This window comes from Lolium rigidum, chromosome 3 (assembly GCF_022539505.1).
Source record: "Lolium rigidum isolate FL_2022 chromosome 3, APGP_CSIRO_Lrig_0.1, whole genome shotgun sequence".
Lineage (NCBI taxonomy): Eukaryota > Viridiplantae > Streptophyta > Magnoliopsida > Poales > Poaceae > Lolium > Lolium rigidum.
The window spans coordinates 179,492,996-179,504,216 of record NC_061510.1 but is presented as its reverse complement, the minus strand read 5'-3'; the positions used below and the strand labels follow the sequence as shown (position 1 = coordinate 179,504,216).

Below are 11,221 nucleotides of genomic sequence, written 5' to 3'. Positions count from 1 at the left end.
GACAGTAAGAAAGAAGATATTTCGACTATGTGGAGAAGATTTTTCCCATGGGAAAATCTAGAGCCCATCTTTGAGCTTTGTTTTGTCCCCTAGCTAAACGAAAAAAGATCTAGCATGCCGTCTCAGTTGTCCAACAATTCTTCACCAGTAGCATCATCCACCCTGTCGTTGCCACCTCCTCACCACACAAGCACACGCTCGCATCTATCCACGCTTATATATGCCTCCAGCGAGCACAAGAAGCTGATCTCTGAACTGAACCACACCTGCAAAACCGAAGCAAGTAAGCAAACTAGATATCGTCACAGGACACGATGGCCACACTCTCTTCTTGCAGCCGCCTGAGCGGCGGCGGCGCTACCGCCTTCCACCGCCGACGTAGCCGGCCTTCGCATGCCACAGTCATCACCTGCCGGAGCTTCTCGGCCGCGGTCCGCGCGGCCGCAACCGCCTCTGCCACGGCGACGGAAACGGCAACGGCTTCGGTGCCGCAGACCAAGGAGTAAGATAGCTATATATCTGGATTGTTCTGTTCCCGAGCTCGTCCAGTACTCCTAGTACTAGCTAGCTATGCATCCATGTTCAGTTTGATCCGTAGCTAATTTTTTCAAGTGTTTAATCGTCTCAGGTGCTCGCTCCCGACGTGGGCAGAGTTCGAGCTAGGAAAGGCACCGGTCTACTGGAAGACCACCAGCGGCCTTCCTCCTGCCCCGGTATGAAAGTTGTCTTTGCCTGAATCAAGTCAGCCGGTTGAGTCCGTGGGTGCAAAAGAAACAGCCGCTAATTCAGTTGATGTTAATCATTTTTCTGTGAAACAAAACTGAATACATGTCGTTCATGTCATACCTGGATCTGGTTCAGGCACAACGCACTAATTCGTGGGGAACACTCTCAACTGTCTGAGCTTTATCTATCTTTGCTTTTCTCAGGATTATAGTTCTATTCTAACCATCCTTGCAACCATTCGTGTGTGGCAGGGAGAGGGCCTGAAGATATTCTACAACCCCGGGACGACCGAGCTGGCACCTAACGAGCAGTTCGGCATCGCGTTTAACGGTAGCTAAAACACTCTCCAGATACCATGCTTTGTTCAAGTGTCTGGATAAAGATTGATTTGGTTTGTGCCTAGATGTATATTTAGCTAACTGAGGAGGCTTAACCTGCAGGGGGGTTTAACCAGCCGATCATGTGCGGTGGTGAGCCGAGGCAGATGACGCTGCAGGAGAGGGGATCAGCCGATCCCCCCATATACACCATCAGGATTCGAGTGCCGCAGCATGGTTTGTGCACATTTCAAGCATCTTTGAGCTAGATTTTTTTTTTTAATCAGTAGTACTGTATTCTAGACAAAGATTATTTTTATGAATACTGATAATAGTCGTGTGCTATTGCAGCCACGACACTGGTTTTCTCCTTCACAAATGGAAGTGAATGGGATGGGGAATACACCCTCAAGTTTAAGGTCCCCAAACCATGGCTCGGCAAGCCCTTGAGCTTTTTCAACGAGGTATGCCTTCCTCCAGCTTCAATCAATATGTTTTTTTGTGTTTCTCTTAGGCCATCGTATATGGAAGTGGGTAACAACTTTGATGATGGTGTTACCTGCAGGGGCTGGCAGACGAGCTCAACATGGAGGGTGCCTGCGACAGAGCCATCTTCCCGGATGAAAACATCGTCATCACAAGCTGCGAAATGGGCAGCTACTACGAAGAAGGTGGAGACCGGTGCAAGCTGGACATTGTGAGCGGATGCATGGACCCGGCCTCGCACATGTTTGATCCACTCGCCGTCATCGATGATGGCACCTGCCCGCTGGACTCTGATTCCGAGGAGTGACCACCACCTCTTGGCGGTGTTCACTTGTATTAGAACAAGGAGTTGGTCGATGTGCCCTTCTTGTTCACTTGTATAAAAGAAGATAGAATTCGTGATACGATAACACAAACAATGATAGTACAGTACATGTGCTGTGATAGTCATATACTACTACCTAGGACATGGTGGATGATGCTACTGATGATAGTACAGTGCATCAATTAGCAAAAGGATGATTAATATATCGAAAGGAAACATGACATGAGAAAGATGTTTCTGTTCCACCTCACAGTGCTTATAAAACAAAGAGAGAAGCCCCCACTGGTGGCTTTGCCTCTCTTTTTCACTTGTAAAAAGGGAGAAATTGTTATGATAAACTGAATCAATCAACAAAAGAATGTTGAATAGATCAGAAGGGAACATGACTGTTAGTGACATATTATGAAGATGTACTTAACCTGCAGGAAGCCCTGTACCGTGCCCACAAAAAGGCCAGGATTTCACTTGCATAAACAACATTTGTCACCAACGGATAAAAGCAACGAGTGATGTTAAAGGTCCATAGGATATTCACATAATTCAGTTCAACTTGTGCTGCTTGACAGCAATGGTCCAAGCAACTGTTCCAACCATGCAATTTGATTACAGTTCAACAACACAAGGCAGACACAAAACACACATGGTACGGTAACATAACATTGTTCGTAGTTCATACTACTTCAGTGCTAGACTTGCATATAACGAAGAGGATAGCTACGAGGGAAAAGCTCAGATGCTGCACAGAGCCTTTCATGCCGAAAAGTCTACCAGCTTTAGCCCCCACCAACTTGACGCTTCCAGGAGTCCTCAACAATGAGCTCATCGACTCCCCAGTCCTCATAACTATTTCAACACAAAGTAAATAAAATTGAGGCTTATATAGTACATGATAGGCAGCAAGAGAAGTGAGGATTGCTTTTCCTTCAAGTCTCACCTTCCATCAGGTAAGTACCGCCTAATCGTGAAGGGGATCTTACGTGCTCTCAGTTCTTTCATGGCAATCTGAAAACAAAGACACTACGATCAGCAGAACAGACAATTTTACAATTACAAGTGACTTAACTGATGGTAACATTTTCTACACTAAGCGAGAGAAACCATTTGGGTGTGTTCGTAGCAAGTTATTGACAAGTGAGATCAAGTTTCATTTCAGTTACCCTTCGCTCCTAATAAAATTATCTATCATTCACAGTTTTAGTGCTCTCAATTAAAACTATTCAGGTTACTCTTGTTCTGATAAACAGAACACAAATTGCGAACTCTGTTCCAGAGAAAGGTAGAGCTATAAATAATAAGCAAGGACGTCATATGTACATATGTACACGCATCCTTCGCTGTATTACCATGTAATACAGATTTCCTTATAACGTTATATCTAGCTATATGCTTTATAAGGAAGACCATAATTACAGCAAAGGATGTATGTAGTGTACGCCTGTACAGTGTAAAAATGTTAATACATATAACTGCATAAGTATATTTCCTTGTCAATGGAACGTTTAAGTTTCAAGATAACAAATGCATAATTAGATACAATATTAAAAGCAAGCATTCTGATAATCCAGTAGAACAACAGATATCCATAACTTCATCAGTAACTGGTGGCATTCATAAATATACTTCCAACAATACTGTATATCATTAGCTCATAGTTGGATATGAAGTACATCCCTAGATTAAATGATGAGATGGTCATACACATCGAGAATGTCAATCTTATGATTGTAGGGCATATTCTGAAGTTTACAGCTAGACATAAAGTAGCTTCATAAATAAACATGCTTTTTAATAGCAGGGGCATGACGACTTCCAAGGTATCAAGATCAATCTTTATCAAAAAATTAAATTTTGATTGAAATATACTATCAGAGTTTGCTAGAAAGAGAAGTACAGTGTGACAAATGAAACCGAAATAATGAAAGCAACCAATCAAGGCTATCGTTATCTGGGAGCCTAGAGTAAAGGTATATGCAAGCACAAGATAAGTGTAGCTTTACCTCAAGAGGATCGGTTTCTCCCTCAAGCTCAACCATAACTGGAGCATTCATGCTACAAATACGAAAGGGTCAATTACTTGGATGAATGAACTCATCAACTGTAAGGTGTACTCAGATAGAAGTATACCTTATCTGCAAAGCACGTGTACCAAGGATGCGCGCACGCTCATACTTGGTCATATATTTTGTTGTATGGCGCGGACGCGGAGTCTTATCCTGTTCCTTTTCTTCACCTTCACCCCCTACCACGTCATCAGGGGCATCCTCATTGTTCTCAGGATCTTCTTCAACCCCATCCTATTCAAGAGTAGTACATCAAGTTAAGCTACCAGCTCTTTTTCTGAAGAGTAACAGCAGTATATAAAAATAGGAATGGATTTGCACCTCAATATCAGCTTCTGGAGGCTCATCCTCGTATCTGCATAAGAAATGAGGAATTGTAACTCAATAATTAAATCAGCAAAATAATGTGTACTCTTTTAGTTTGCCCAATTAGACCCATAGCATCACATAATGACAGTGGCATCCTGAATAGATAGACTTGACCAACTATTTAACCAACTGAAAAACAAGCTCACGTTCTTATCACAATTAGAAGCACAAGACCTTACAGCTCCTGCTAAGTTTGATGGAGCTTGCGCAATTAATCATTTAACTGAAATATTTTACCGCCGCCCCAACTAACCATACCTAGCACCCGTGGAATCAAATAATTACTTCCATGTTGAGCGCCAAATCAATCGTCCAGGAACAACTCCCAGCAGCGCAAATGTTATGAAGAAAGGAAGGAAACAGATTTCGCCCTAGCGACCGCTACCTGTCGGAAACCCTAGCCTAGATTCCAGCGATCACACGAAATAAGCATGAGAGAGAGCGAGAGAGGGGCGAACCCCATGTCAGCCTCATAATCTTCGTCCGCCATGGCTTCCGCCGCCGAGTGCTCCCGTCTCTAGGGTTTCGCCGCCGCGGGCTTGGGAGAATAGCGATAGGAAGGAGGAGGGGAAGTGGGGTGGGGAGCGGACCTGGAGCCTGGACAAAAGAACGCCTGGGAGAAGGATCGAGACGAGCACGAATCTTAATATACTGGCTAGGGCACATATGGAAATACGAATCTCAAAGCAACCAGGAGGCGCCGGGAAGAGCAGCGAGGATGGTTCACCGGTGGCCTGTACACCAGCGATACTTCAGCGCATCTCCAACCATGCGACCCAAACGGACGCGCTGGACCGTCCATTTTGGATGTTTAGGTAGCTGTACGGACACCTGGACAGCGTCCCTTGTCCGCGTGTTCGTTTGGGTCGCACGCTACGTCTAACGCGCGAACGCAGCGTAAATTCGAAAAAAAACAAAACGAAATTTTAAACGCTAATTCGAACTAAATTTCATTAAAATATGCCCTATTTTGGGCACATTTGTACATAGCCCTATTTTGGGCAAAATAAACTAACAAAAGAAGTCCTCTATATGGGCTTTAAAATTTAAAACAAATTAAAAAAACTCTAAGCTAGGGTTTGGTCGACGGCGCGGTGGCCGCCGGTGCGCCGCCTAGTCCCTGTGGGCGTCGTCGGCATCGGCGTCGACGACATCCCCGGGCGGCGAGGCACTGTTGTGGCTCGACCGCGCCGGGGAGTCCGGCCACGGAGACCACAGGGCCTCCTCCCAGGCGAAATGGGGGTCCGGAGCCACCCGAGAAATCGGTGGCGCACGGAGCAACTCCTCCTCCCTGTAATAACCCAGAATATAGGAACAACGAAGGGTAGATTTAGGAATGGGATGTACATTTCATCACAAAACGAGGGAAATTTTCGCGCCTTATTGCAATTAAACCTAAGAGGGATTGAGGTTCTCTCTCAGTTGCAATTAGGGTTAGGCAAGTTGAGTTATGAATTTTGACATGACCTCTTTTGTATCTTGTTGATTTTGGGAGTTGATTTCATTTGACAAGTAATATTGAATTGATAACTCAAGAATAAACAATAAGCAATAGTGAATATGGAAAAAGGAATTCATAATTTAAATACAACTCATAAATTCAAATGACTTTGAATTTTAAATTGAATTATGAATACAACAACTATTTAGAAATAGAATTATTACAAATACAATCAAGCTCATAGAGAAACCTTGAGCTTTATTGATATACACACACATACAAAGTCATTACAATATTCTTATTACAAGAATTGATGAATAATATAGACAGAAAATAAAAGTTACAAAATGGATTTGATCTTAGACTAAAATTTCATCAAATCTTTCAGTAGACATTCTCAAATTCTTGTTTGATCTTGAACATCTGCAAAACAAAGACAAACAAAGGTTTCTGTCCAGATCCAAGTGTCATTGACACTTGGCAATGAAAATAAACAGAATTAGGAGGATAAGCTTCAGGGTTGGGAGCAAGTTCCAACCAGGACAAGGGGGAACCAAACTGCAGGCACCAACAGGAGCCAGAAATGGTGCACAAGACAGCACACCAATTCACACCCTTGAGCTGTCGACCTAGGACAGCAGCTGAAGGTGCTATAAATAGCACAGTACATTCAGATAGGGATGTGTTATCACCAGATTTTGGCCAAATCAGGAGATAGGCCGTAAATGAGATGGGCTTAAAGGATCTACGCGTGGAGGATCTCTGAAGCGGCCTTGCACGAGAGTTTGGGCTAAATTTCCCATGTATCTGTATTTTATTAGATCGTGTTTTAGAATTAAAAGGTAGAGTTTGGCCCATGCACGGTTCCCCGGACTATAAATATGTATCTAGGGTTTATGAAAGAAACAACAATCATCGTTCACAACAAACACAAACCAGGCGCATCGCCACCCCTTCTTCGAGGGTTTCCTTCCGGGTAAGCATCATGATGCCTAGATCGCATCTTGCGATCTAGGCAGTACGCGTTTATTCGTCTACCTTGTGCTACTCGTGCTTTGAAGCGTTGTTGATGGCGAGTAGCACTACCTATCTTAGGTGTTTTGGGGCTTGCATTGATGCTTTTCTTATGCATATCCGCTTAGCAATGCCGTCCCTTGACACCTAGCCGCCCTTACGCCTATCCGGGCGTAAGGGCGAGCATCTTGCTTGTTCGATACTTAGTAGATCCGATCTGTTATAGTTGCTCCTTGTTCTTCAAGGATTAGTTTAATATATGCATGATTAGGCCTTATGTCTGGGGTTGGAGGATCCGGTAGTGCGCTAGGTGCTCGTTTACCGTTCCTAGAAGGGATGTTCGGGAATTGACGTAATGTTGGTTTTTAGGCCTCTTCTAGGGATAGTTTTCATCATCTTTCGTATCCGCTAGGCCCAACTACGCGTAGGATGTTCCGGTTATGCGGTGAAAACCCTAAACTGTCGTAGATTGGTTTAGCTTTGTGTTGATCAAGCAGGATCCCCATGTCATTGCAAATCCAGCGTGAACCATGGGGCGATCGGCTCTTTGAGCCGATCCACGAGGCAACCCGAGAGCCGATAGGGCTCGTATTTAATGTTTACGTGTCTACCATGCGGGAACAATCGAAGCAATCTAACACCTTCCCGATCGGGTCTAGGTCAGGTGGCACGCCCTTGCAACCGCCAGGACGTGTGCAGGAAACTTGCGGGACGACGCGAGGTGCCAGGGTCCACTAAGCGGCCTTGGGAGCCTCCCGGCTCTTCGTGTTGCTTAACCACTGCTCGCCGGTGAGTTTTGGCAGACAACACATTCTGGTACGCCCGGTGGGACCATCTTCGACAACATCCACGTCAACACCTGCGTCCGAGATGGCGGACGAGCCGATCAAGTACGAGGATCTCCCTGCGGAGCACAAGAAGAAATACGATGAGCTGAAGGCCATCTGTGAAGCCGAACTCATCGGCTCCTTTGAGAAGACCCGGTCGCACGGCATCAGGTTTAAAGGATTCACTCCCCAAGGCGTTCTTGATGGTATGGATCTGTCTCTCCCTTCGGAGGAACGTACCAGAGCCCTGCGTCAGGAAATCAACTACGTTGTGGCTCATTCGCTGCATCGGCATTCCGAGAGCCTGGTGAATACTTTGGAGCGCGTCGCGCTTCATGTGGTCCAAGAAATCATGAAGCATCAGTACTCCCCCTCAGGACCTGTGCTAGGGACTCACCAGGGAGAGATGCAACTCCACACCAGGCCACCATTGCCGTACGCGATGGCAGCTCCACAACAACAAGGTTCACCGGCATACGTTGTCTACAAGGTTGGAGGTGATCTCGGCGACTATCAATTCCTATATGAGCCGCCCAAGGAGATCCCACATGGATACGTGTGCACATACGTGCCGGACTGCAACAACTGGACGCAAGCGATCCAGACTCCAACAGGAGGGATTGTCGGAGCAGGAGCAATTGTTACGGCAGGAGGGATGGCTGCAGCAACAGGAAGTTTGGGAGCAGACGCTGAGAAACAAGCGTGGCTAGCTAAATACACCACTACACCAAGTCCTGAAAGCTCAACTGCTACAGTTTCCACCGTGGATCAGATCAGTGCAGTCTTGAGAGACCAGTTCGGCATCCTGCCGAAGAAGAAAATAATCGGCTACTCCAAGCCGTACCCCAACGAGTTTGACCTGATCCCGCTGCCACCTAAGTATCGGCTCCCTGACTTCACAAAATTCAGTGGATCAGAAGGATCTAGCTCCATCGAGCACGTGAGCCGATACTTGGCCCAGCTAGGCATGGTTTCAGCATCGGATCAGTTGCGTGTGAGGTTTTTCGCGCAATCTCTTACCGGTCCAGCTTTTGGGTGGTACACCTCGTTGCAGCCAAATTCAGTTCGATCATGGAAGCAATCGGAAGAGCGAGTTTCACACACAATATCATTCGGAAGCTATCGAAGCCGGCATTGCCGATCTGACCCGAGTTCGGCAAAGGCGAGAGAGACAGATGTCCGAATACATTCAACGTTTCAGAACTGTCAAGAACCGATGTTATTCGGTTCATTTGTCTAAGAAAGAAGCAGTCGAGCTGGCCGTGGCGAGCCTCGCAGCCGCCACTAAAGGATCCGACGTTCCAAGTGGAGTACAATTCGTTGGCGCACATGGTCCGGAGACTAACGTTGTATGAACAGCGCCACCCAGAACTGTACCAAGACAAGTACAAGCACACGATAGGCCTGGTCGATGCTGAGGCGGATGAAGATCCTTCCGAAGATCAGGAAGTCGCGGTGGCTGAATGGGCTCGGCCGGCAGTACCTGTGTCCTGCAAATGGGTGAATCAACCAGGGCCGCCAAGAGGGTTTGACTTTGACTTGAGCAAAGCTGAGCAGATTTTTGATTTGCTGCTGAAGGAGAAGCAGTTGAAGTTACCCGAAGGCCACAAGATCCCTACGTCACAAGAGATGAACGGTAGACCATACTGCAAATGGCATCACACGTTCACTCACGCCACCAACGACTGCAAAGTATTGCGCGCACAGATTCAAATGGCGATAGAATCAGGCTGATTAACTTTCGGACAGTTTGCTATGAAGGTTGACACACGTCCGTTCCCTAGCGTCAACATGGTGGATCTTAGCCACTCCATAGGGCGCAAGCCAGAGTTCTCTTTTGATGTCAACATGGCAGGGCTTGTGAATCGCCATAGCAAAGAAAAAGCAGAGAGCAGCCACTCCCATGGCAAGGATAAAGAGGAGGCCGATCCACGCGACCGGCCCCATGATGATGATAGACGGTACCTGACCGAGGAGGAAGTGAGAAGCGTGCGGTATCAGCATCCACTCTCCGCACATCTCCTTAACAAATATGAACAGCAGTATGACCGACGTCGGCGCTACGACGTAGATGATGAGAGATATCGTCGGTCTGATGAAGAGGTCAGGAGGTATCGTCGACGTGACAGAAGCAACCACGGGTACGAGCTTCACGCTAGAGGGAGGTCAAGGGAGCAAGATAACATGGATAGGCATTGGGACTGTCCTTTCTTTAAACATTGCTGGGACTCAGGAATGAGCCGATTGCCAACAATCGAGAACTGCCCAGAATGCATACAGCGAAGGAAAAGGACAAACAAGGTTTCGGTGTTCGAGCGTCTAGGACCTCTCCCACCTCAAAACAAGCGAGCTGGGTCATCTCAAGAAGAAGACTTTGAGGAGTCAGATGGTGAAGAAGATAAGTATCACCGGCCAAGGTGGTGCCCTGATGGACTCAGCCATTCTCAGAAGCGTAGGGTGCAGCGGCTACGAAACCTGGAGGAAGCCGAGGCACAGTACCTGTACACGTTGAGGAAAGCTCGGCCCGATATGGCCGTGAAAATTCAGCAAACATTGGAGACAGAGGCGCGCCCGCCGAAGAAAGTGTGGCGCCTGAAACAGACAAAAGCCGATGCAGAGGCATCGGCTGATACAAACATAGTGTCCATGATCCTGACAGAGTAGCGAGATCCAAGACAATGGACGTACGTGGCGAGGCCGATCCCAGCGATCGGCCCCAAAAAATGGGAAGCAAAAATTTCGTCTCAAGCATGCCACGTAGCTACAGTAAGAAATCAAGACATGGTAAAGCTTCACTAAGCATTGCACGTGAAGAAGGAGGCCGTTTCTAGCAATCGGCCAAAATTATCCTCGACATACATTCTGCCTGGGTTCAGCATTGATCTAACAGGGAATGCCTGAAGAGCCGATACCCTCAATTACTTGAAAGAATCGGCTCGGGGGGCACCTAGGTGGATAAAACACGAGGATATGAAGTTTGAAGTGGCTTTCAAATGCCCAGCAGCCCAAGATATATTCTTTGATGATGATGGGTATTGAAGTATGGGGGCCGATACATAAATCGGCCGTAAAAAATTCAAAAAATTTAAGCACAGCCGATGCGCAGACATCGACTTAAGGATAGAAAGCCGATGCATGGCCATCGACTCAAGAGGAACAAACTGTTATAAGCAGAAGCCCAATGGAGCAGGTATCGAGTTACATGGAGAGGCTCCACTGGAAGAACTCCTCAATGGAATTGTTTGGTGGCTCAGATCCTCTCTTCAAGGACCTCCAATTTCTTTTGCAAGTCTTCAAGTTCAGCGCTGGGGCAAGTTTGAGGGATCACAACCCTGACCAACAACAAGGACAGCATGAACATGCGAGATCGGGTTAAGGGAGGGTTGCGTCAGTCTACTAAGATGATGAGCCAATCTGAGCAGCAAGGCGCAAGAATTAAACTAGGAGGAGTTGGAGAGCCATTATAGTTGAGGCTTCTTAGTTCAAGGAATGGATTTGTTGATCCTTCCAAACCCGTTGCGGTGCGTCGGCCCTTTGGGCGTAAGTTTTCTCGCCACGTTTCGATGGGGGCTGGAGAGGCTCAGGGGGGCAGTTCACCTGGAAAGTTTTCCGCTTTGGGAAGCCGATTTTGTTGGAATCGGCTGGCTCTACGTTAC

The 11,221-nt window shown here is 46.7% G+C and overlaps 2 protein-coding genes across 2 annotated transcripts; one reads left to right on the top strand and one right to left on the bottom strand.

Moving 5' to 3' along the window:
* The first annotated feature begins 247 nt into the window (after positions 1-247).
* Positions 248-2,099, top strand: LOC124702758 (protein POST-ILLUMINATION CHLOROPHYLL FLUORESCENCE INCREASE, chloroplastic-like). Its single transcript, XM_047234917.1, has 6 exons — positions 248-502; positions 629-713; positions 978-1,056; positions 1,167-1,280; positions 1,395-1,507; positions 1,609-2,099. Exons 1-6 carry the CDS (start codon positions 315-317, stop codon positions 1,834-1,836), a joined length of 807 nt encoding a protein of 268 aa, XP_047090873.1. The 5' UTR covers positions 248-314; the 3' UTR covers positions 1,837-2,099.
* A 262-nt stretch (positions 2,100-2,361) lies between these two features.
* Positions 2,362-4,888, bottom strand: LOC124698730 (DNA-directed RNA polymerases II, IV and V subunit 6A-like). The gene is made up of 6 exons (XM_047231176.1): positions 4,742-4,888; positions 4,236-4,269; positions 3,979-4,148; positions 3,852-3,903; positions 2,789-2,856; positions 2,362-2,697 (listed from the first exon to the last, which is right to left on the bottom strand). Exons 1-6 carry the CDS (start codon positions 4,771-4,773, stop codon positions 2,628-2,630), a joined length of 426 nt encoding a protein of 141 aa, XP_047087132.1. The 5' UTR covers positions 4,774-4,888; the 3' UTR covers positions 2,362-2,627.
* Between the last annotated feature and the right edge of the window lie 6,333 nt (positions 4,889-11,221).